The sequence below is a fragment of the Scylla paramamosain genome, chromosome 49 (genome assembly GCF_035594125.1).
Source record: "Scylla paramamosain isolate STU-SP2022 chromosome 49, ASM3559412v1, whole genome shotgun sequence".
Lineage (NCBI taxonomy): Eukaryota > Metazoa > Arthropoda > Malacostraca > Decapoda > Portunidae > Scylla > Scylla paramamosain.
The window spans coordinates 3,691,585-3,718,812 of NC_087199.1; the positions used below are offsets into that span (position 1 = coordinate 3,691,585).

Sequence of the window (27,228 nt, forward strand, 5' to 3'; positions counted from 1 at the left end):
CATTTTCTGTTAATGAAGGAGTTTTTGGCTAGTTGGAGAACAGACTTGGCATGGTTCCGGGCAGAAATATAAAGTGCATGAGATTCTGGTGATGGAAGGTTTAAGTACCTTTTGTGGGCCACCTCTCTATCATGTATAGCACGAGAACAAGCTGTGTTAAACCAAGGTTTAGAAGGTTTAGGACGAGAAAAAGAGTGAGGAATGTACGCCTCCATGCCAGACACTATCACCTCTGTTATGCGCTCAGCACACAAAGACGGGTCTCTGACACGGAAGCAGTAGTCATTCCAAGGAAAATCAGCAAAATACCTCCTCAGGTCTCCCCAACTGGCAGAGGCAAAATGCCAGAGGCACCTTCGCTTAGGGGGATCCTGAGGAGGGATTGGAGTGATAGGACAAGATAAAGATATGAGATTGTGATCGGAGCCCAACGGAGAAGAAAGGGCGACAGCATAAGCAGAAGGATTAGAGGTCAGGAAAAGGTCAAGAATGTTGGGCGTATCTCCAAGACGGTCAGGAATACGAGTAGGGTGTTGCACCAATTGCTCTAGGTCATGGAGGATAGTAAAGTTGAAGGCTAGTTCATCAGGATGGTCAGTGAAGGGAGAGGAAAGCCAAAGCTGGTGGTGAACATTGAAATCTCCAAGAATGGAGATCTCTGCAAAAGGGAAGAGGGTCAGAATGTGCTCCACTTTGGAAGTTAAGTAGTCAAAGAATTTCTTATAGTCAGAGGAGTTAGGAGAGAGGTATACAGCACAGATAAATTTAGTATGAGAGTGACTCTGTAGTCGTAGCCAGATGGTGGAAAACTCGGAAGATTCATGAGTGTGGGCACGAGAGCAGGTTAAGTCATTGCGCACATAAACGCAGCATCCAGCTTTGGATCGAGAATGAGGATAGAGAAAGTAGGAGGAAACAGAAAAGGGGCTACTGTCAGTTGTCTCAGACACCTGAGTTTCAGTGAGGAAAAGAAGATGAGGTTTAGAAGAGGAGAGGTGGTGTTCTACAGATTGAAAATTAGATCTTAGACCGCGAATGTTGCAGAAGTTAATGAAGAAAAAGTTGAGGGGGGTGTCAAGACACTTAGGGTCGTCGACAGAAAGGCAGTCCGACCTGGGGACATTTATGGTCCCCTCCCCAGATGGGGACTCCGAGGCTGGTGTAGGAGTCGCCATGATGATTTTAAAATTTTTGAGTGAAGGGTGTGGGTGTTATTAGGTGCTTGTAGTTTTGTGTGGAGGAAGAGAGTTGTCTTTAGAGGGCAGGCTGTGACTGCCCCCTTGTGTTGTGAGACACAAAGGGAAATGTTCAGTGAGGTCACAGCTGGGTTTAATGACAAGTTCACAGCACCCCCTGAACAGTGCTTTAGACCTCACTGGGAGTAATTATCGTTTCGGCAGGTGTCTACTGCCTCCTTCTTTTACCAAATGAGTCCTTTGCATGGAAGCAACACCAATTCAGAATCCTGAAGCATCTATGTATAAGATGAAATCTTCCTTGAAAGTAGGAAAAGCAAGGGTTGGTGCTTGACACAAGGCAGTTTTAAGAAGATCAAAGGCATATTGTTCCTTTTCAGACCAGATGAATGCAACATTTTTCTTGAGCAAATGAGTGAGAGGCTGAGCAATCAGACTGAAATTTTTGATAAACTGGCGATAAAATCTAGCAAGACCGATGAATTGCCTCATCCGATCAATATTGGTGGGAGCAGGAAAAATTTTCACAGCATTTACCTTGTCATCTAAAGTGTGAATACCATCTCTGTTGACTTTATGGCCAAGGAATTTGACTTGCTGTTTGAGAAACGAGCATTTGCTGAGTTTGATTTTGAAGCCAACAGCTTGAAAGCATGACAGACCGAGAGAAAGTGTGTGAAAATGCTCTTGTAGTTTTTTTTGATGCAATGTTATTATTGAGGAAGCAGAAGGCACTTTTACCAATGAGACCTGAGAGAACAGATTCTATCAATCTTTGAAATGTCAAAGGTGGGTTACATAGATCTTGAGCCATACGTTTAAACATTAATTGGCCAAAGGAGATAGTGAAGGCAGTGTATGCCTGTGAACTTTCCTCAAGTTCTACCTGAAAGAATCCTGAATACAAATCTAGGGTGGAAAATACCACATTTGAATCGCCTACAGACTGAAGATCACCCAGTCTCGGCACTGGAAAACAATCAGGAATAGTAGACACACCCATCACCTTGTTTCTTAAGAACGAGTAACAAAGGGGTGTTGTGAGAACAGGCAGGTTCAACAACATCCTGATGCAACATACCTTGCACAACTTCATCAAGCAGATGATCAAGGGATGTAAGATGGCTTGGACCCAGGCGTCAGATGGATTGAGTGGGTGATGACGTCTGTGTGACTCAGAGACAACATTCCTGAAGGAATTGAGGAGAGCGGATAATTCTTGTTGAGACTGGGAAATCAAGAACAAATATATGATTTTTTGTGATAGGCAGGAGAGAAGACATGTTATGGCTGTCACCTTTACATGGAGATTGTTGTGCATAGCAGAGGATATTAGAGCCTGATACAGCAGACTTAACCTTAGCGTTTATAACATATAAAGCACATTCAGACAGTGTTACTGGATCTGCTAGTAAAATGTGTTTACAATGAGTTACATTGTGGTCTGACAAGGAAGATGGTTGAAAATGAGGCTGTGAGACAGGCAAGCTAGATGATGTAACATAAGAATCCCGTGCAGATAATGTCTGGTCGCTAGGGGAAGGAAGAGTTGTGGCTGATATTATCACACCAGCAAGAGAAGGAGTATCATAGGGAAGAATAGTAGGAATATAAGTATCCCCTTAAGTGATTTTATTGATAGCAGGGAATAAACTGATACCATACTTGCATATGGTGTTGAAGCCTATGAGAAGATCAGCATTAAAAGATACATTTGATACAATGTAGAAGTAATCACATATATTTGGTTGCTGGAGGACAGCGATAAAAGTACTTTCCCATGAGGTAAGACAATTTTCCCAGATAGACCGCTGAGATTAATGTCAGGAGGTAATGCAGTGATGTGATTCTGAGAGGAGGAAGAGAGTCTTCAAAATTCATCCATCTTGATAAGGTTAACAGCAGCACCCGTGTTAAAGAAAGCTTTTTATAATGTAGAGTGACACATAACATCTGTGACAATGCCAATGAATAATCCAACATATCTAAAGTTAACTGAAGGAAGTACTGAGTTAAGATGATAGGTGAAGCATACTTTGTGCTTTGTATGGTGTTTAGATACATAAGAAGGTGATGATTTGAGGAGTGATGATGATATGATGGATTGGCCAGTGAATGGCGCACATCGTTTCCCAATTTTGTTTGTTGAGCAACCTGAGACTGTGCATGATAACGCCTGCAGTCTTGCAAGGAATGACCTACATTTTTATGGAAAAAACAGAATGCATCAGGGTAGAATGAGTGTCTACCTGAGCTATCAAGAACAACTTTACACTGTGCGATGACATGACCAGGCAGTTTGCAATGGGTGCAGGTGACATTTCTTGACTTCGATTTCGATCTAGTATAATGATACCTGCGTGAAGAAGGATCATGTCAAGCATAAAAATGCCCATGAGAAGGTGAAGAAGGACGAGAAGGTAAGCAGCTGAGATAGAAGAATCAGGTGAGTGAGCGTAAAGTACCTGAATAGGCTCAGAACTAGGAATAGGACGCTTATCAAATATTATTTTGCAGGCATCATATGTGTAATCCGTTTTGTTGAATTCAGTGTCACTTGCAACCTGGAAGTTGGGAGCATCAAGGAAGGCAGTGAACAAGAGATAATCTCTGGGTCTTTTTTAACTCATCCTTTGACAGTGAGTCACCAGTAAACCAATTTGAATCTTGGAGTTGAGCGATCAATTCTGAGCTCAGAGAGGAGGCAATGTTTTCTGCCTTGTAAGGATTAGTGTGTGAGTGGACGTGCTGTGTGATAGATTTTGAGAGTTTGAAGAAAGAATGGGTGGCTCCAAGCTATGAATGACTCTGGAAATTATTTCTGAGCTGAGTGAAGTCATCAAAGGTAATGAGAGAAATGAGTTTATCTGATTTTTACCAGGGCTCGACAGATATGAGATTTTAAAATGGATATTTTTCTCCTTATCAGATGTGGCTGAACGTCTGGTACATTCCTTCTTAATACTCTGAATAAACTGATGAATGGTTTTTGTGCCAATTCCACAAAAAAAAAAAGAAAAGGAAGTTGATGAGATTCATGAATAAAGGTGATGTTAGATGTTATGATGTTTTCAGTGGACATTTTGGCAGGTAGTGATGAAGATGACAGTGCAGACTGTTACCGTGTTTTCATAGGAAGACGTGTGTGTCACAGAAGAATGGATGAATAAACATACACAGAAATATTAAACACACAGAATAACACATAATATAATAAATGAAGAACAACAAAAAATAATAATGAAGGACAGAAGGGAATAATATATACACTGATGGTAAGAAAGATAGACAGACAAACAGACAGGCACAAACATATCAGAAGAGGGAAGAGTGGAGAAGACAAGGAATAATTAGAACTGAAATGAATACTTAAATTTTTGCGGTGCTGGTCTGACAACCAGATGACTGGAGAACACAGCTGGGAGGACTCAGGATGGAAGGAAGAGGTGACCTTGGCGAGTCCAGGCAGGGAGGCATCAGTGGTGGAGACCAGTGATTCAGTGGAGCAGATGAGGGTGTGGTGATGAGCAACAACCAGGTGTCATAGGGATGGTGATAGCTGACAGATGTGGCGACCCAGTGTCTACTGCTGCAAGGGAAGATGACCAGATGAAGTGTTACTGTGAGTACCCAGATGGGAGATGATGGTGGATGGGGGTGGCTCAGGAAGGAGCTAAGGGACACCCACACCTTAGGAAGAAGCAAGGCGGTGACCAGGCAACACGAAGAGGGTGAGCAGGAATGGCAGTGGCTGATGAGTGTGGCCACAGGGAGATGAGGCAGGAGCGGTGGAGACCAGGTGAAGGTAAGTATGTGTCCATGTGAGAAGCGGGTGTGAGCAGGACAGCTACAGCAGTGTGGGTGGCTATGCTGGGTCAGAGGGGCGCATGGTGGACAGGCAGGATCAGGAATGCGACTTTTTTTTTTTTATGTAGGAGGGACACTGGCCAAGGGCAACAAAAATTCATTAAAAAAAAAAATGCCCACGGAAATGCCAGTCCCATAAAGGGGTCCAAAGCAGTAGTCAAAAATTGAAACCTCCCTCTTGAAGGAATTCAAGTCATAGGAAGGTGGAAATACAGAAGCAGGCAGGGAGTTCCAGAGTTTACCAGAGAAAGGGATGAATGATTGAGAATACTGGTTAACTCTTGCATTAGAGAGGTGGACAGAATAGGGGTGAGAGAAAGAAAGTTGTGCAGTGAGGCTGCGGGAGGAGGGGAGGCATGCAGTTAGCAAGATCAGAAGAGCAGTTAGCATGAAAATAGTGGTAGAAGACAGCTACAGATGCAACATTGCGGCAGTGAGAGAGAGGCTGAAGACAATCAGTTAGAGGAGAGGAGTTGATGAGATGAAAAGCTTTTGATTCCACCCTGTCTAGAAGAGCAGTTTGAGTGGAATCCCCCAGACATGTGAAGCATACTCCATACATGGACAGATAAGGCCCTTGTACAGAGTTAGCAGCTGGGGGGGATGAGAAAAACTGGCAGAGATGTCTCAGAACGCCTAACTTCATAGAAGCTGTTTTTGCTAGAGATGAGATGTGAAGTTTCCAGTTCAGATTATAAGTAAAGGGCAGACCGAGAATGTTCAGTGTAAAAGAGGGGGACAGTTGAGTGTCATTGAAGAAGAGGGGATAGTTGTCTGGAAGGTTGTGTCGAGTTGATAGATAGAGGAATTGAGTTTTTGAGGCATTGAACAATACCAAATTTGTTCTGCTCCAACCAGAAATTTCAGAGAGATCAGAAGTCAAATGTTCTGTGGTTTCCCTGCGTGAAATGTTTACCTCCTGAAGGGTTGGACGTCTATGAAAAGACGTGGAAAAGTGCAGGGTGGTATCATCAGCATAGGAGTGGATAGGACAAGAAGTTTGGTTTAGATCATTAATGATCTTCTAAACCAAATCAAAATATCTAAGAAGAGGATGACCAAGACTCAGTAAGGAAAGCCAGAAGATCACCAGTAGCGGCCTTGACGGAACCCATACTGGTGATCAGATAGAAGATTGTGAAGTGATAGATGTTTAAGAATCTTCCTGTTGAGGATAGATTAAAAAACTTTAGATAGGCAGGAAATTAAAGCAATAGGACGGTAGTTTGAGGGATTAGAACGGTCACCCTTTTTAGAAACAGGCTGAATGTAGGCAAACTTCCAGCAAGAAGGAATGGTAATGTTGACAGACAGAGCTGAAAGAGTTTGACTAGGCAAGGTGCAAGCACGGAGGCACAGCTTCGGAGAACAATAGGAGGGACTCCATCAGGTCCATAAGCCTTCCGAGGGTTTAGGCCAGCAAGGGCATGGAAAACATCATTACGAAAGAATTTTAATAGGTAGCATGAAGTAGTCAGAGGGTGGAGGAGAGGGAGGAACAAGCCCAGAATCATCCAAGGTAGCGTTTTTAGCAAAGGTTTGAGCAAAGAGTTCATCTTTAGAAATAGATGTGATAGCAGTGGTGCCATCTAGTTGAAATAGAGGAGGGAAAGAAGAAGAAGCAAAGTTATTGGAGATGTTTTTGGCTAGATGCCAAAAGTCATGAGGGGAATTAAATCTTGAAAGGTTTTGACACTGTTAATGAAGGAGTTTTTGGCTAGTTGGAGAACAGACTTGGCATGGTTACGGGCAGAAATATAAAGTGCATGAGATTCTGGTGATGGAAGGCTTAAATATCTTTTGTGGGCCACCTCTCTATCATGTATAGCACAAGAACAAGCTGTGTTAAACCAAGGTTTGGAAGGTTTAGGTTGACAAAAAGAGTGAGGAATGTATGCCTCCATGCCAGACACTATCACCTCTGTTATGTGCTCAGCACACAAAGACGGGTCTCTGACACGGAAGCAGTGGTCATTCCAAGGAAAATCAGCAAAATACCTCCTCAGGTCCCCCCAACTAGCAGAGGCAAAATGCCAGAGGCACCTTCACTTAGAGGGATCCTGAGGAGGGACTGGAGTGATAGGACAAGATATAGATATGAGATTGTGATGGTAGGAGCCCAATGGAGAAGAAAGGGTGACAGCATAGGCAGAAATATTAGAGGTCAGGAAAAGGTCAAGAATGTTGGGCGTATCTACAAGACGGTCAGGAATACGAGTAGGGTGTTGCACCAATTGCTCTAGGTCATGGAGGATAGCAAAGTTGAAGGCTAGTTCATCAGGATGGTCAGTGAAGGGAGAGGAAAGCCAAAGCTGGTGGTGGACATTGAAGTCTCCAACAATGGAGATCTCTGCAAAAGGGAAGAGGGTCAGAATGTGCTCCACTTTGGAAGTTAAGTAGTCAAAGAATTTTTTATAGCCAGAGGAGTTAGCTGAGAGGTATACAGCACAGATAAATTTAGTTTGAGAGTGACTCTGTAGTCGTAGCCAGATGGTGGAAAACTCGGAAGATTCTAGAGCATGGGTATGAGAGCAGGTTAAGTCATTGCGCACATAAACGCAAGATCCAGCTCTGGATCGAGAATGAGGATAGAGAAAGTAGGAGGGAACAGAAAAGGAGTTACTGTCAGTTGCCTCAGACACCTGAGTTTCAGTGAGAAAAAGATGAGTTTTAGAAGAGGAGAGGTGGTGTTCTACAAATTGAAAATTAGATCTTAGACTGCGAATGTTGCAGAAGTTAATGAAGAAAAGTTGAGGGGGGTGTCAAGACACTTAGGGTCATCGACAGAAAGGCAGTCCGACCTGGGGACATTTATGGTCCCCTTGTCAATAGCGATACATCCACGATTTCTTTTATGTGATGAAGATGACAACTTGCAACTTGCTTGTGATGGTGGTGTGATATGCGTGTCTCAGCGTGTAATGGATTTTGAGAGAATCAAGAGGTTTGTGTGTTCCTCATTCGTACAACACCGCTGCACACCATTACTAGCAGCTGGATACCACTGGCCACCACCTCGTACTAGATTGATTTCCTGGATGTGTGACTTAATGGATGTTGCTGGAGGTGACAATGGCAGCACTGGATGTGGTTTGTTGATTCTCTGATGAATACTGGTAGCAAGGAGTATTTGGGTTTAGATTATGGTTGATTATGCAAGTGAAGGTAACACAACAGACAGATGTACTTTCTTGACTTAATGATGGAAAGAGATGTACACGCGTGATATCAAGACACAGATTATGATGCACATGATGATGCTTGACTCTCTCTCTCTGAAGATTGTCTCTGATCTGATCTGACTCTCTCTGAAAGTTGACTCATACAGGCTTTATTTATGTGAAAAGAAATGGATCAGATTTGAGAATCTTAGGTGAAGGGATGGCCAATCAGGTGCCTGGAAATGGGGTAAAGGGACCAGTGACAGAGATTATTATTCTGACCAATGCCCTGCAAAAAAGATAAGGAAGGCAATGCAGGTGTTTTCCCTAAGGTCTGGCAGGAATGTAGGGAAGGTGTGATATTCCCTTGAGAGGGAGAGAGGAAGGAGAAAAGGTTAAAAAATAGATCAGACTGGCTAGATAAGGGCAGTGCACGTGGAATACTGGACAATGCAATATATGAGTGATGAATATATACAATAATAATTGTTACAACAGATGCAACTGATACATTATAAACCATCAAATATGGTAATTGCAGGGACATAAGTTCTTGAGGTTACTTTTAATGATTCTTTTTTTTTGGAGTGATTAATAACTGTTTTCCCACCTGGTCAAATGGGACATTAATGTTAACCTGTTTCCCAAATGAGTTAATAGGTATATGCGCACCTGTGGGTAATTTAAACACACTAAAAGACGATGAGAGCAATACAATGTTAAGTAGCTGGGGTTCTATATGGCACTGGAAAAACCCCATGACAAAAGGTTAATTTTATTTGATGTAGGTAAATCTACATAAAAGGTAAGGGCCTTGTACTATATTTTTCTGAATACTTAGTATTCAGTATTGGTTTACTTGGTAGATTTTTCTGTTACCTTTGAGTTGTTGGCCCCCTATTCCAAGAAAAGTGACAGTGTCCTAAATCAGTTAACAAAAAATAATTTTAAATGAATAATTAACAACAGTTAATGTGAATGTGGCCAGGAGTCAATCCTAATCTCTTTTGATGTAAACTTTTGGGTAAGAGCTTTCTTAATTTCAGTGTTGGTGTTACATCAAAACGTGTTGTGTATCACTGGTGTATATTGACTAATACAAAAACAAAGAAAACTATATATCTATCCTGAGTTCAAGTTTACATCCTGAAGTCATTTCTCTTAAACTAACTGATACTTAGCAAGGGAATGTACATCTTATGCTCTGTCAGCAAAGATGGGCAGTTAGCCACTCAGTCAAGTAATCATTTTATATCAAGCACAAATGGTTATTCCCACACAGACAAGGTTTGAGAATACTCCAAAATTTTGGGGCGAACAAACAAAGTCAACAAACAGGGTCGGTTAGCCACTGAGTCCTGAGTGTGGATGCCAGGCCTTATTTGGACTACCTCACATTAGAGTACTTCCTTCTGCCTGATTGATTATTCATTGTTTCTCAATATCCCCAAAAGTTTGTGACCCTTCTCTGCCTTCAGGTTGTTCTTGAACATCTTAGCTAATTGTTCCACATACTGCCAGAACCTAACCGTCTATTAATAAACTTAAGTCTGAAAACAATAGTCCAGAATATCTCCATAACTACATTGAGTTATCATTTCCTACAAATCTGCCCTTGATCTTGTGAAAGGGATTTTTTTTTATCTGACTTGTGTAAAAAAAGCCAGGAATCTTGGCTTGTGGTTATCTTAAATATTACTGGTGTCAGTGGGAAAGACGTATTCGTCCACGCCAAGGTACAATTTTAATTTAAAGTTATATATAATACTGTAACAAAATTTCACTTTTGTCCTGTCCTTGGCCCCAAACCATAATTTTCTAGTTATTTCCATCTAAACAAAATAGAGAGAGAAAAAAAAAAGTAATTTTGATCCTAAAACTTGCTTTTTGTGGTTAGAACAATAAATTTACATTTTTGCCTTATTTCATTATAGTATGGGTCAGTGGCGTTGCTAGTGTTTTTGCCACCCGGGACAACCCACGGCCTTCAATTAATTTGCTGCCCTTCCCAGAAGTAATACAATATTACAATGCATATATATATATATATATATATATATATATATATATTCAGACATAATTAGCGGTTTTTTATTGATTGATAAAGGAATTAAATTCTTTAAAAGGAAAATTTAATAATTACTCATAAATGGTTTTCTTTGAATAATTTTAACCAGCTGAAAATTTCTTTCTACAAAAGAAATTTTTCTTGCTTTTCTGTTAGCACAATCATCAATAACATTGTCAAAATCTATTTCATCTGCAAGTTGTTTCTCTATAGACAACATGGCAAGATTTCTTAACTTCAGGTTGCTTATAGTAGACCTTAAGTAATTTTTTGTTAGTTTTAGTTTAGAAAAAGTCCTCTCGCAGGTAGCAACACTGATAGCAATTGTGAGTAAAATCTACAGCATAACTACTAGATTTGGAACTGAATTCCCAAGATTATATTTATGAATAAAACTGCAAAAGCTCCAGGGAGCCTTCTTTCCACATATTCGTTTGACCTTGACAAGTAGCAACACCAATAAAATGCTGCAGTCTTTTTCTTTCAAGTAGGAAGTCATCTTTATCAATGTCATCATGATCTATTTGAGTAAGTTGGCGCTCATACTGATCATCAATAAGATGTGCAGGAGTAAGGAAAGCATATTTCTCAGCAAGTTCATGAAGCTGTTGAAATCTCACGACTTATTTCTTGGATCACTCTGTCCAGTGAAGAAAACATTTCTCTTTTTAATTCAATGTCATGTGGCAATCCAGCATCTTGTGATCCTTCACCAAAAATATGCTTCTTCTCTCTGTTCTGACGCTGATGCTCCATGACTATACCCAGATCATCACAAACTTCTTTAGCATAGTTAACTCTATCATTTACTAGCTTTTCTCTGTTCTTAACCAAAAAATCCTCTAATGCCCTGAGTTTTATATCACATTGTTGTACGTAAGTTCTTTGGTTTGGAGGTAGGCCTGTGTGTCATTAATTTCTAGGAGGACAGGTTCCCACAGGCCAAGAAAGCACAGAAATGGAAATGGCTGCAAAGCACTAAGTAGCACACCAGCCTCTGATCTGGTAACTGTATATTCTTCTGCGCAAATTAACTTTTCTAAGACACTTAAAATTTCTGAGAAATGTTTCTTTACAACACATACAGCATTTCCCCTTGCACTCCACCTTGTTTCGATTATGCATTTCACACTTTGACCAGTGACAGAAGTTAGAACGTCCCAGCGATGGGCTGATGATGAAAAAAATGTAAACAGTTCCAAAAAAGGTAACAATTTACAGCAACAGAAGCTGCATGAACACAAGCCAAATTCAGTGAGTGATTTGTACAAACAACAAATTCTGATTTTGGATTCATTTCCTTAATATGCTTCTGAACACCAGAATGACCAGCCATTACTGTAGCATTATCATATGCCTGCCCTCTGCAGTTTTTAATATTAATGCCATCATTTTATAATTATTCCAAAATCACAGTTGCAATATTTTGGGCCGTTTTATCTTTTGTTTCAATGAAATCAATGATTCCACACCCTTAACTTGATCTCCACTGATCATAACATAGTGAAAAACTTGACTGATTTGATCCTTATGTGAAATATCAGGAGTGCTGTCGAATATCATTGAAAAGTACTTTGCTTCTTTTAATTGGTTGATGATTTTGCTTCTTACATTTTCTCCCAAAATCTCAATAAACTCATTTTAAATAGTAGGTGACAGATAAGAACTAGTGAACTTACTTCCCATCTGGATTCTTAGATGTTCACATAATAGTGGGTCATATTTTGCCAGCAAATCAACTAATTAAAAAAAAATTTCCTCAATTTTCTGTTACTTCTGGTTCAGTACCAGTCTCTTTACTCTCAAAATTCATTGCTTCTCGGTGCCTTCGTAAAGGCAAATTTTGTTTTGCTAGAAATCTTACGATATCAAGCAATCTTGAAAGATCTCCTTCCACTTTTTTTACTTGATTTTCAACAACTTCTTGTTCCTTTTCATTTATTGTTGCTCCAAGAGCAGCCCTAATTTCCAGCTCCTTCCATTTTGTGAAATTCTGAACATGTGGTGCACTGGATTCATGCTGAGATATTTTAGGATTCAGTTTCCACCATATGTTGAATCCATCCACAGATTCCTTTCTTCTGCAAAGAGTTTGCAACAAAAGCAGTAAAGAGCTTTCTTGGAAGGAGAATACACCAGTTTGGCAAAGTTTAAAAAAAACCACTCACGTGTTAGATTTCTGGTTTGTCCTTTGGTTGATTCACCTTGACGCATTACTTCACAGAAATTAGATTTTGGATCACAGATGCACCTTGACATAGCAGTAAGATCTGTGTGTCATTGTTAATCATGCTTGGCCATAGACCAATATCTTTTAAGTCCACTCTGTCCACTCTGAATATTTTTTTCTCATGAGGCTCATGTTCTACATTACTTGTAGTTGACCAATCACTTGGAGTTGAATCATTTGAATCTGATAATGGTTTGGATTTGCAAACTTCTCCAGTTTCAGTAGTGGTTTGGTTGATGTTAGTAGTAGTTTCTTGAGGCTTGATGAATTGCAATAGTGCCCCTTCATGCTTTTTAATTAATTACTCTCTTTCCTTTCTCTTTTTTCTAAAAGCAGCACCACTTTCCTTCATTCGCTTCATCTCGGGAAAGTGAGAGGAGAATAAAATATTAGTGAATGTTAAAAACTTGAGGAGGAGGAGGAGAAAGAGGAGGAGGAAGAATGATTAGCATCAGTAGTACTCTAGCCTAGTTAAATTGATAGGTGATATAAGTATTAGCAGCAGCAGCACCACCACAAGCTGCAGTAGTAGATTATTGTAGTAGCAGTATTAAAGGTATTAATAGTATCAGCAAAATATCACCTAGTCATGTAGGAGCATAGTGGAAATTAAAATTATATTATTTTTATTATTATTATTATTATTATTATTATTATTATTATTATTATTATTATTAAAAGTAGTAGTAGTGGTGGTGGTGTTGGTGGTGGTATTGGTGGTGGATGGTGGTGGCGGTAATGGTAGTTGTTAGTGTTTGTGTTGATTATACGCACTGTGTACTTATATACTATTGTTGTATTTGCTGTTATACCGTTAGAGTGAACTCCCTTGAAGTGAGCTAGGCTAGTCACTCGTAAAAAAGAAAAAAAAAAAATGTATTTTGAAAAAAAAAAAAAAAAAAAATCACGTTAAACAAGAAAATAATATTTCACAGCGCTGTGTGAGTTTGTAACATACACGTCCCACAAATTTGGACATGTAATAGTACTTCGCTGACATGAGGAGACATCCTTCTGTGCACGTACAGCATTTCAACCTGCACACACGTCACCCACGATATTGCTCCTTACACACTCCACAGTCCAGCCTACAGCAGAGGTTAATTTTCTATGTATTTACATAGTCCAGTCAGGAAAGAAATTTGAATCAATGGCGGTGTGGCGTCACTTGGTCCTGCTACAACACCGGGGCATATTTACTGAGGACATATTTCCTGCTATTTGTAACTTTTGTTGAATGTTTTTTCTCACTTGCCATGTTGAGCGTGTTCACGATATATTCATCAACAGAAAGAATGAGTGTTGCAGTAAGACAACAGTGACACACGATAATGCTTGAGAATAATGATACGTACCACCTCTCAGTGCCCCACAAACCTCGTCAGCTGACCAGTGAGCAGAGGGAGTGAGTGAGGGAAGATGACGGGCAGCTGCCTAGTGTTGCCATCAGGTGCCTTTATTCCACCAACTAAGCAGGGCATAGCAAATGTGAAAAAAGAAATGAAACTTCGCTTATTATTATTAACTGTCATGGAGGATGCAATCTACGTTACAGAGAAGGTACACTGTATCACGCCCATGTAAATATGCATTAGATAAGAATGCGCGCTCTCTTCCTCTAGTGTTGCTAAAACATGATCCCTTAATTTAATAATTCGTTCATAACATTTAAAACATTAGAATATAGAATAATTTCCTTCATGACCTCACGAAAACACCACAACTCATTCTTGGTAACGCAGAGAAAAATAATATTAAGTTTTTGATCAGCAAAATATCACCATTATCATATGTTGTTCTCTGGGTTTTTGATCAGCAAAATATCACCATTATCATATGTTCTCTGGGTTTCGCCATTTCGGCCCCCACTCAGTGTGAGAGCACAGCCTAGGAAGGTGAGTTCGTGTGCAGTCCAGCGTAGAGTAGTCTATGCCTATGTATATACTTTGTTATTTTTAACGTATCATTTTTCTCGTGATTTATTTCTGGTAACTCGAGTATTTGTTATCAAATAAATGTAAAAAAAAAAAAAAAGAAAAATGCACTGTAACAGAAAAGGTGGTAATAGGAAGTAACATCATTGTCAATTATATTTATGTCAATTATTTAATCGACCAAAGTGCCGCCCCAAAAAAGTGCTGCCCGGGGCGGACCGCCCGTCCGCCCTCCCAAGCCACGCCACTGGTATGTCAGGTAAAAACTTTTGCAAAATCTCACTTGCTTATCTAATTGCTTTTGAAATGTTGCAAATAAGTTAAAACGAAGAAAGAAAGAATATAAAGTGTTCTAAAGATTTCTAATTTTAATAAGGTCATTCTTGGACTGACCAGATCTAGCAAGAAATTTCTCATATTTAGAAGAATTTGGTTACATTTCAGAAATCTCAAATCTTCCAGAATGTTCTACCGGACACTTTTAGAAATTTCTAGAACATTTTAGGACATTCTATTCAATGTAAACATTTCAAGAATATTCTAGAACTTTCTAAAATACAGTAGAAATATGTAGAAGTATCAAGAATTTTCTAGAATGATTCAGAATATTCTAAGGTAGGTTCAAGAATATTATAGAAAGATTGAGAACATTCTGGAACAATCTAGAAAGACTAAGAATATTCTAGAATGCTGCTTGACAATATAAAGGTAGGGGCTTGCAGACCACCAATCAGTTCTGCTTTGGCTGCCTGAGAAGACACATCACAAGAGGTGAAATGGCATCAAGAGGCTGCAGTCATTCTCCAGATACATTCTGCTACATATGTAATCAATTCATTAAGACAAGAGCAAAGAAGTTCTCTGTGACAGCATCTGGAAAAATGTATGAAGCTTACAAAGCATATTTTGGTGTCTTGGGGACCAAGACAAGACCTGGGCACCTCATTTTGCTTGTGACCATTAAAATTGCTAATAGTTTTTCAAGAGTAATATCCAATTAAGAACTAAGAAATGAAAAATAAAATAAGTTTAACAGAAACCCACACTGTTGTTCTTTTACACTTACAGGATGGTATAGAGGGGAAAACAGAGCCATGAAATTTGCTGTTCCTAGAATATGGCGTGAACCTACTGACCACTCAGCTGACTACCTTTTCTGCACGGTGGATCCTTCCAAACGCCGACCTGGGAAAAATGCACCTGCTGTTTTCTATCTAGATATTCCATCTTCCATTGCACCAGTACCACACAGTGCTGGTCTTCCTGCACCAGCTCCTCCAGGAAGGAGTCAACTATCAGAAGAAAGCAGCAAGTCAAAAGATGAGCTAAACAGAGAGGAAGACTGTGACCTCACAGACACAGTTGTAGTTGAGAGGAATCCTTACTACCCAAACCAAAGAGACCTCAGTGACCTCATCAGAGATCTTGGTCTGACAGTCAAACGGTGAGCTTTTGATTTCAAGGCTGAAGGAATGGGATTTACTTGATGACAGTGTGCAAGTGACCAGCCAAAGAAAACGTCACAAACATTTCTACAGCTTCTTTGCAAAGGAGGACAGGCTGTGCTACTGCAGTGATGTATCAGGCTTGTTTGATGCTAATGGAATTGCCTGCAATGCAGATGAATGGAGACTCTTCATTGACAGCTCCTCCAATGCACAATGCAAACAAGTGTCCATCTCTGCCTCTTGCTCATTCTGTGCATCTTAAGGAGGACTACAGCGGTGTAAAGCTTCTACTGGAAAATTTGAACTATAACAAGTATGGCTGGAAGTTATTGGAGACTTCAAGATGGTGGCTTTCTTGATGGGACTGCAAGGTTTTATCAAGAATTCCTGTTTTCTTTGCCTTTGGGACAGTAGAGACAGAACAGCACATTACCAGAGAAAGCACTGGCCTCCAAGGACTGACACTACAGTGGGAGCACACAATATCAAACATGAGACATTGGTGAATCCTCAAAAGGTTTTGTTTCCTCCACTACACATCAAACTGGGTCTCGTGAAACAGTTTGTTACAGCTCTTGACAAGGAGTCCGCTGCCTTCAGATACCTTCAAGACTTCTTTCCTAAGCTTTCAGAGGCAAAGGTGAAAGCTGGTATCTTCATTGGACCACAAGTAAGGAAAATTATGGAGTGCTCAGAATTTCTACAGAAGCTCACAGAAAAGGAGAAAAAAGCTTGGGAGTGTTTCATTGCTGTAGTACAGGGCCTTCTTGGCAACAACAAGGCTGATAATTATATGGAACTGGTTGAAGCTTTAGTGAAAAGCTGTGGTGAGATGGGCTGCAGAATGTCCTTGAAGGTCCACATCCTAGACAACTTTAAGAATATGGGAGCATATTCAGAGGAGAAAGGGGAGCGCTTCCACCAAGATATAATGAACTCTGAACAGAGATATCAGGGATCCTTCAATGAAAACATGATGGGAGACTACATTTGGAGGCTCATACTTGAAAGTGATTTGTTCTATTCACGCAAATCAAGAAAACTGTTCATTTTTAATCCTAAAAATTAGTTTCAGAAGTTTTAAAATAAATTTTTGTGCCGTTTGAATTTATGTATTTTGTTTTCTATCCAAAAATGGTGAAAATGGTGAAGTTTAGCCATTTTGGGGCAAAAATTCATTCTAACAGCCACAAAAGCAAAGTTTGACAGGAATAATGGACATTTTCTATTGTTTGCAATGAAAAGAGTTGAAAAATAACACTTGCTTGTCAGACAAAAATCGTGTTATAGAGTGTAATTTCTCAATTTCAGGACTAAAATTTTATTTAATAACTTTCTCCCAAGCCCTTGGTAATCTCAAAAATATGTGTTCAGGTTTTATTTACAAGTCCAAAAACAAGTATTTACGTTATCATTCCTTTAGGGATAATCTGACTAAATAATTTGACATGATCACTGGTGAATGTTATCTTCTATTTTCCTTCTATTAAATTTAATTTCTTTACTTTTTGCCCCATGATACACAGACCAAGCCAGAGTCCAAGCCGCCGCCCTATCTGGCACCACCACTACGGCCGACTTCCCCAAGGATCCCTGCAGGACAGCCCGTGGCGTGTGCTGCTGGGAGCAGTGCTGCAGTGGAGGCTGCGAGGCTGGGCAGCAGCATGAGTGGCCAGCAGCAGCAGCAGCAGCAATTTAACAGTCTGCCTCAGGTGTGGGGAGGTGCAGGCTTGGTGGCAGGAATCACCAGGAGGCAGACACCTCTGGCCACAGAGGAGAGGCCAAGTTTGAGTGTCAAGCTGTGTGGTAAATAATGGGCTGAGTTACCACGCCCTGACAGAGTGGTGTCATGAATTATGAATGTGAAGAGTGTGGGAAGGAATTTACCAGAAAGTCTTGCCTCACCACACACATCTCACTCACAGTGGTGTCAGGAATCATGAGTGTGAGAAGTGTGGCAAAAGATTTCCTACCACTGCTGCTCTCAACAAACGTGCCTTCAGACCCACTGGCTTGAGGGAGTTCAACTGTGATGTTTGTGGCAAGTGTTTCAAGACAAAATGTGACATTGCCCAGCACGTGAGGATCCACTTTTGAGGAGGCTGTACCCTTGCCTGTGTTGGTGGTGGTATAGTAGTAGTAGTAGTAGTAGTGACCTCAGCACTTGTTTTGTTGGCAGTACAGGTGTGGCTCAACAAATGTGTCTGTGTGGTGAACCTTTGTGTATAATTACCTGTAGTGTGTCTGTGATGTGCACCAAGTTCTCGTGTGTCATGCCTGAGCTTTGTGCGTGTATTGTCACAAGTCACAAGTACATCGTTTAATTACCTTATCTTATATTTACCTAGTGTGGGAGTTCCTACACCACTGAATAATAGAGAAAGCCAGGAAAACACATAACTTGCACTTTACAATAGGCTAACCTTCCATAGTGGTGCGACGGAGTGGGGGGGGGGCGTGTCGTTGGCAGCACTGTGCCGCTGGGTAGTGAAGATAGGCATTGGCAATGATAACAGAAATCCGCTTTGATAATGAGCCTGTGAAGCGTTTGTGGTCTCCAGCTTTACATTCGGTGTGACTAGTGAGCCATCTCGTTTTGCTGAAATAGCATGGGTACCTGTAGAACGTGTGAGACGAGTAGGACTGAAGAAAACCAAGTGAACCGGCTTGTAGCTGCACTTTGGAATCGTCTGTGCTCTCAAATTTCCATCTGGTTTTGTTGAGGGCGGAAGGCTGCGTGTACAGCGTGTGAGACGAATCCTTATCTCACGAATGCCAGATAAAGAATAATAAATAGATAAAAACAATAAAACCTCCTCGTAGCTGCACCTTGGAAGCGTCTCTGCTCTCCAATCCAGGTTTTGTGATTTGTTCGCCGTCTGGTTTTATCGAGGCAGAATGACACGAATGCCTCTCAGTCTCGAAAAGCACAGTTGTGTCTATTACTCAGCCTGAGATGACAAACTGAAGTATTCCTCTCAGCCTCAGGAAACACACTGAAGTATTCCTTTCCCTCTCAGGAGACACACTGAAGTATTCCTTTCCCTCTCAGGAGACACACTGAAGTATTCCTTTCCCTCTCAGGAGACACACTGAAGTATTCCTTTCCCTCTCAGGAGACTGAGGTGATACATGAGCTGCTAGTGGAGGCAGCTTGGAGAGACCGGAAGTGGCATGAAAGGTGATTGGTCGGGAGAGCAGCAGTGTGTTGGCTAATCATGGAGGGACCGACATTATATAAGGATTATTGTGACGGCCCAGAAATCTCCAGCTACCGAGGAGTTAACATTTGCCCACTGCTCCTCCGACACGCTCCTCCCGGCTTGGTCTCACCGGCTGAAGGGCTGTGTTTCCTCGCTGGCGTAGGTGTGAACCGCGCAAAAGAGTAAGCTGCCTGGATCCTTACGGTTCGTTCTCTGGAACGTCGGCTGCCTGTTAACAGCCTTAGCCTGCACTCGTGTACCGGGGCTCTCCCACTTGGTTGAGAGGCCGCCCTTGTGCAGTGCCTTTTTTCTCTTACTGTATTTCCTTTCGGCGCTTAGCGTCCCCCGGTGTGGTGGAGGTGAACCCCGCGGCTTGCCAAGGGGGCCCCTTAGAGGGCTGCCTTAAGCCCACCGGAAGGGTCGGCCAAAAACTTGGTCAGGTGTAGGCTCGGGGCAAGTTGGTTGCGACAATTGTTAGCAATTGGGCCAATATAATCCCTTGCATAGGTAGGCTTCTTCTGTTAATCTGTCATAGCTGTGTTGTGTGTCGGGCTCCGGCCACCTTGTGGGACTTTTTTGTGTTTTTTGAAAAAAAAACTACCACATACCGCAAATACCACCATGGCCAGGGTGAGGATTAAACACCCTAACCCCAACAACAATGTAAAAGTTGCGCTGCTCAGGATCCTGTCTGAACAACTCATTTACGCAACAAAAATTATTCCAACAACTGAATCTTATATTGTACTTACCCGTTCGGATGAAGAGGTGAACAAAACCTTCCAGGGAAAATGCTGTGCAGCTCTCAAGGACGGAAGCTTCGACCCCATCATACCACCGGAATTGTGGGCGAAGAGAACAATCATCCTCTTCAATGTTGACGACTTCATCCTATCACATTCCGAAACTGAAATCAAAGAAGAATTGCTAAACAATAATATCTGGTTGACTGGAGGCATTGAAAGCGTGTTCAAAATCCCGAGGACTAAAATCATTAAAATATGTCTTAAGGAAACAGCTATGGCAAAAAAGGTCACAGATAAAGGATTGCTCACTTTCCATATGATCATCCCTTCACACAACAAGATAGATGACTTTATTCCCATCCTCACTTACATGAGATGTTACACTCTTGAGGATCACACCACCAATAACTGCCCACTACCAAAAGACCACACGGTGTGTTCTGAATGCGGCAGCTCAACACACTTGGAAAAACTGCAATACAGAACACAAAAAATGCCTTAACTGCTCAGAAGCGCACATAACTTTGGCCAACAAATGTCCAAAAAGAATAGAAATAAAAGAAAACAAAAGAAAACAAAAGAAAAATATAGGTAATTACAGTCAAGCAGTAAAAGACAAACCAAACAACAATACACTTCCTCTAACAGCAAACATGTTCAATAAAGACACAGCTCCGACAATACTAACATGCATCACACACTCACACATCACCAACTTGGCTAACCCTGGCACACACAACACTGAATTAAACAAGGTTTTCGAACTTAACAATATCCCACAAATAATTTTACCAGACAATCCACCATCGAAAGAAATCCTAAGCTTGGCAGCATCAGCATCAGCACAAGCAAAACTTGACGACCAAGAGGAAAATGAATCTTACGAAGAGAAAGAGGAGATGGAAGAGGTAGATGTTGAAGAGGAAAAGGAACAGGAACAAGCAAAACCAGTTAGGATTAGCGGAAAAGACATAGGACTACAAATAATAACTAAACAGAGCAGCGGATGGCCCAAAAGAACACTTTACCACAAACGAATAATATAGGGTATAGAAGAAGGAAAGTACAAATTCATATTCACGTCAACAGCTTATGAGGAAGAAGAAATATATGATCTGTTAAAAAATAATGATATAGACCTCAAGGAAGCATGGGCAATAGAAGATGACACGAGTTTTAGAAAAAATACGTAACTGTCTTCACCAGGGAAAACACCACCAGCGAAAGGACGAAAACAACACAAACGGCAAACTCACTCTAACTAAAATACATCACTTTACATTTTCATCCGTTTCCACTAATACACTTACGCACATAAAAACATTCAACATGGACAACACTGACAACATACTAATACTACAACACAACGTAAGACACTGGAACACAATCAAGCTGACACTGGCCAATATTTACAAAGAAATAAACCCACACGTAATACTACTAAATAGCCATGGACTGAAAAATAATGATAGCATAAAAATACACACTTACACAACACACCTTTTAAACCCCAGCGGCGAACCACAAGACAGCCCGGCAATTACAGTAAAGGAGCACCGGAAACACAGAATAAAAGATAAATATGACACAGACATAATACTACTAACAACTGAAACCACAACAGGCCCCACTAACCTAACTACCACTTACCAACCCCCAAGAAGACCTTTCCTACCAATCACAGACTTTCACAATATAGCATCAGAAACTTTCCCAACATATATAATAGGAGATTTAAATGCCCACCATCCAACAATCGACAAAAAAATAGCAACAGTGCCGGCGGATCCTTAAAAAATGCTCATCGACTACAATAAACTCACAGATTTGGGTCCAGACTTTCCTACATTCTTATCACGAAACACATCATCATCACCAGACATACTTGCAAACGATAAAACATACCATAACATTAATATAACACAAGGTCCAACAGCGCCATCATATCACCTGCCAGTACTCATACACATCGCATCACACCCCATACGAACACCAACACCACCTACATACATAATCAAGAAAACAAACTGGGATGAATTCCACACACACACACACACATAAAAAAAAAAAAAACACTAAAAAGAACAAGTAACACCAACACAGACCCATATATGACACAGCACACACTTGACACATCAATAAAACAATGGTTAGATGCAATAACAACATCAGTGAAACAAAATGTGCCATTATCCACACATAAAACACTTATCAAACCAATTTACAACCAAAAAATCAAACAACTGCAACAACTATTAGCAAATAGTCTCAAATATGGTTGGACTTATACATCATACACCGTTTACAAAACCATCAAACAAAACATAATAAAAGAATGCAAAGAACAGAACAAAATGAAGTGGGAGAACAAATTAAAACTACCTAACAAACTTTACACTGACCCACAAAAATTCTGGCAAAATATAAAAACACTTAAAGGCAGCCAAACTAATACTAAGCCATATCTAATACAAGACAATATAAAAATATACAGTTGAAAAAAATGAAGAAATATTTAGAAACATTTGGAGCAGTGTCTTTAGAATAAGCCGTACAGAAAACCTACAGTATGATGCAGACACGGAACTTCTAGATAATAACTACCTCGAATACAACAAAGATTAAATAATACCTAATCCACAAGGAAACCCAGACAATCTATCCAGTGCCACACTACACAGCTCCCATTACATCACAACAAGTAAAAACAAAAAAAAATAAAATAAAACAAAAAACAACACACCTGGGGGAAACAAAAAATAAATAAAACAATATTACAAAACTTACCAGATGACGTACTGGAAATACTTACCAAACTTTTCAACATCGCTCTTTCCATGGGATGCTTTCCGCAGCCATTCAAGCATGCCACAATCACACTCATCCCAAAACAGAACAAACAGTCAACTGACGCAATTAACTATCGCCCAGTTTCACTCCTAGAAGTACCCGGAAAAATTTTCGAAAAAATTATTAACAAAAGAACCAGAACATTTCTTGAAATCAGGACGACAGCAAGATCAATTGACACAGCAATAGCAATAACAAAACATCTAATATCAAAAGTGCTTTCGGATAAAAAACAACGTTGCATTGCACTAAGGGACGTCTCAAAGGCGTTCGATAAAGTATGGCAAAATGGATTAAAGTTTAAATTAAGCCAAATAAAATTACCCAACACCCTTAATTAACAAGTTATTATGCTGCTTTTTAGACAACCGGACAGCCTCAATATCCTTAAAAAACTACTCAGGACCGCCATTCCAGCTACACAGCGGGGTACCACAAGGCAGTAGTATTTCATCCACACTCTACACCATCTACACCCACGACATTCCACCACCAATCACAGACACCACAAATATACAATACGCAGATGACATCACACAAATAATCACATACGCAGGCGAATCAAAAAAAGATGTTAGTATAAATAACGGAAAGAGAAATAAAAAAACATCAATAATTACGAAAAAAAAAAATGGAAAATCAAAACAAACAAAAATTTACACTATTGCCCATAACAATGAGAAAAATGGAACCAGTGACCACAGATGGGAAGAACATACACTACGCAAAAGACGCTAAAAATTTTGGGGCTTAAACTGGGAGTAAATGGACACACAAAACATATAAAAGACATCACGAATAAAGCACGAATAGCCTTAAACACCATCAGGAGATTCGAATTCTTAGACACCAACATCAAACTACATCTTGCAACAGCGTGTGTACTACCATCACTGACACACCCGGCCTATGCTCTGAACGCTCTGTCAAATTCTCAAATATTAAAACTACAAAGAAAACAAAACGAAACACTTCGCTTTGCCTATAATGAAAAATATCCATTCACCAAGAATACAGAAGAACTACATACACTTGCTAAAATAGAACCAATTAACAAAACACCACACACAAGGGGTAATAACATCAAACACAAAATGATAAACACTCAAAGACACAACCTACACAACAACAGTACACGAACACGAACAAGGAGTGGAACACACTTGCTTCAAGAAACCAATAAACAAAATATCAAAGCAACCTCCGAGATCGCTATTCACAGGATAAAACACCACTTCTCGTACTTCCACTAACTTCAAAGTCTACTAGATAAAAGTTCAATGAAGGTTGAGAGTGAGGAGCGTGCACAAGCTGCTGTGGCAAGGAGCTGTGGGAAGAACTGAGGGAAGAAGTAGCAGGACTCCGGCGTTCTGTGGAGAAGCAGTCTAACCTGCACCGGCGCAGGTTGTTGGCGTGGTGGGGCGGACTGAGTGTCCTGTGTATACAGGACAGGGCCTGATTGGAGTCTGGGGACACAGGACTGTGCAGGTGTGAGGGGACAGCCTGGTGAGCGGGTGTGGATGTTGCCACTCGCTAAAGGCCACGTGTGGTTCGCGCCATCCCAACCGGTCACTGTCACCACACTGTGCTCCCCGCTTCCATCTCCTTCGTTCATGGTTTCCCCCTTGGGCTGCTAGTGGAGCTTCTGGCCGGTGCAAAATAGCAGAGTTTAACTGTCAAGTAAGTGCCTTGGGAAGCGTACCAGGCCCAGTTTGAGCCGCTCGCCCGAAGACAGGGCTGGAGCGCTGAGGACAAGTTGGTGGCTAGTCTGCGTGGACCAGCGCTGGAGATCCTGGTACACCTGACGGCGGAGCAGCGGTCGTCCTACAGGAGGGTGGTGGAGGTACTGAAGAGGCGCTTTGGCAGTGTCTTCCAATCGGAGGTGTAGCGGGAACGACTGAAGGGCCGAGCGCGTCAGCCGGGTGAGTCACTTCCGCAGCTGGCTCAAACTGTGGAGTCACTGGTGTGGCACGCGTACCCAGCTACCCAGGAGGACATGGTGGCGATGTTGGCCTGTGACTCCTTCGTAGATACCCTGGGGAACTAGCAGGTGGAGATTTACAGTAAAATCCCTCTTATCCGGCATCAACGGGACCGCCGACATGCCGGATACTTGACAGTTGCCGGATACTTGAATAGAAGTGAAATTATGTCTTTCTGATCTTTTCAAGCTGAACCACTCGTATAACACTTTGTCCATCATTTCACCACGATGATACTGCAGTGTGTGACGATTTTTCGCTGCCTTTGGAGTGTCGGTGGCTTTCATGTAATCCCACAACTTTTTCGTTTGGGATTTAATGTCATAAATAGTTGATGAGCCCACACCATATTCCGCCATTAGTTGCTGTCTGCTTTCACTCTCTAATCCTCGACAAATGTCTACCTTCTGCTTAAGTGTAAGCACAACACGCTTCCTCTTTTCTACAACTTTAGGCATGATGAAGGCGTCAGGCGATAAACAGTGCACACGCGGGACTGAGTCACTGGGTAAACACAGTGCAGTGGGCCGCGGGTGGCGCGAAGCAGTGCGCTCTGGTGGCGAGGGGACAAAGTATGCCTTGCGCGGGAATTTTAATCGATTTTATGAGTACACGTTGATTTTTTTTTATTGATTTTAAGGCTCGGGGAAAAATGTGCCGGATACTTGATTTTAAGGTTTGGGGAAAAATGTGCCGGATACTCGAATGCCGGATGAGAGGGATTTTAGTGTACATGAAATAGGTGCACCTAGGGGACGTGCAGGAGGCGTTGGCGAAAACCATGGAGTTTGTGGCCTTCCTGTACACCACGGGGAGAGCGGCTGCGTCTAGCCATACGCTGCCGCCACTTCCGTGCCCACCGCACGCAGGTTCAGCCAGCGACGTCACAAAAGAAGAGAGCGGCCAACCCTGGTGAGTTCCGTGGCTCCTGCTGGAAGTGTGGTCGGCGCGATCATCGTATGAGTGGGTTGCGGAGTATGCGGAAGACGCGCGCGCTCTATGACCTGTGAACTCACTCCCCTCCCAGGGACTGCTGTTGGAACTGCGGACAGTCGGACCACTGCCGCGATTCCTGCCAGCTACTGAAGGACGCTGTGTTGGTGGGGGGAAATGCGGACGGGCTGGGGGCACGGGCAGCTCCTTGCTCCTCAGCCGAATCTTCCCAGGCACTCTTCCGTGCAATGTGCCGCTGTGCCTCTGCACCGGCGGTCCGGGTGCCGGGTGCAGTGGATGGCATCTCTTGCCGTCTCGTGGTGGACACCGGCGCTGAGAGGACGTTCGCCAGGGAAGAGATGGTGGCGGTTAAAGACTTTCTGCGTCGGGCCAGCAGTTGTGTAGTGTCACTGGCCACTATGTGACTCTCCGCGGCCCTGTGACGTCCAAGAATGCGATGGGTCGCGTTGAAGAGAAGCTGGCAGTCCACGTCGCCGACATGGAGGAGACCTGCTTGCTGGGGCTGGATTTCCTGGTTCAGAGTGCAGCCCATATCGACTTCGGGAGGATGACGATGAAGGTACGCGGTGAAGAGGTGCCTTTGCTCCTGTTAGGCGTTGCTGAACAGGTGGAGGGACCTGTGGCAGGTCCTGTTGTCGCTGAAGAAAGACTTTGGCTGCGATGCCGAGCCTCGAAGGAAAGAGAGAACGGAAACCTCACCACACCAGCCCGAGCACGCGAGACAGCAGTGAACAGCGGCCCGAGTGGAGCGGGCAGTGGCGCAGATGAGGTGGAGCGCACACTGCCCACGCACTAGGTGAATTTAACGGCAAGAAGTGCCGCCAAGATGACTTCTGGCCAGGTGAGGATGATGGAGAAGTTGCTGGTTGAGTATGTAGACATGTTTAGTCGAGGTAACCATGAAATCGGCCGTACGTCGCTGGTCCAGCACTCCATCAACACAGCCGACAGCCTGATCAAGCAGCCTCCCCGACGTGTTTCGTTGGCCGAGAGATGCGTTTACCGCTAGACTTGGCTACAGGACGACCGCCGGGGGAAGAGTTGCCAGGGACAGCGCCTGAGTTTGTAATAAGGTTACAGTGGCGGATGGACGTTACACAGCGACAGGTGGCGAATAATTTCCTTCTGGCAGGACACTCCATGTCCCGCTGGTACCAGCAGCGCACCAGGGACGTTCAGTATGCCGTGGGGGATCACGTCTGGTTGTTTAACCCCAGGAGGAGACGAGGCCTCGCCCCGAAGTTCCAGAGTCACTGTGAGGGTCCTTACACTGTGCTGCAGCCGCTTTCAGGAGTAACCTACAGGATTAGTGGCAGCGCACGTAAGCGGTCCCGCGTGGTACACGTGGACCGTTTGTAGGCACCCGTGAAGGAAGGCCGCTTTACGTGGGGCCCAGGAGGACCTGCTTCGCCGCCAGAGAGTGAGGAGGATAGCAGCACTGATGAGGAAGCAACAGCCGATTTGGTGGGCAGTGACGCTGTTTCCCCGGCAGTCGAAGGAGTGAGTGACGCGGACGCTGCGGAGGGGGAGCAGTGTGTGCCGTCGCCGCTCCTCCGAGCTCGGAGGATGAGGAATGGTGGCGTTAAGGT

The 27,228-nt window shown here is 42.3% G+C and overlaps 1 protein-coding gene across 5 annotated transcripts in view; it reads right to left on the reverse strand.

Annotated features, from left to right (window-relative positions):
* The window catches only part of LOC135095504 (uncharacterized), a 189,083-nt gene that overhangs the window by 62,773 nt on the left and 99,082 nt on the right, over positions 1 to 27,228 (reverse strand). For 3 of the 5 annotated variants that reach the window (XM_063996363.1, XM_063996362.1, XM_063996364.1), the window contains exons 7-9: positions 20,224 to 20,325; positions 19,860 to 20,014; positions 2,278 to 4,785 (exon numbers count right to left, since the gene is read on the reverse strand). In XM_063996363.1, coding sequence (XP_063852433.1) covers positions 4,780 to 4,785; positions 19,860 to 20,014; positions 20,224 to 20,325 — 263 coding nt within the window. In that variant the 3' untranslated portion in view covers positions 2,278 to 4,779. Of the gene's footprint in view, positions 1 to 2,277; positions 4,786 to 19,859; positions 20,015 to 20,223; positions 20,326 to 27,228 lie in introns of those variants that run through there. The other 2 variants (XM_063996366.1, XM_063996367.1) reach the window with 2 other exon arrangements.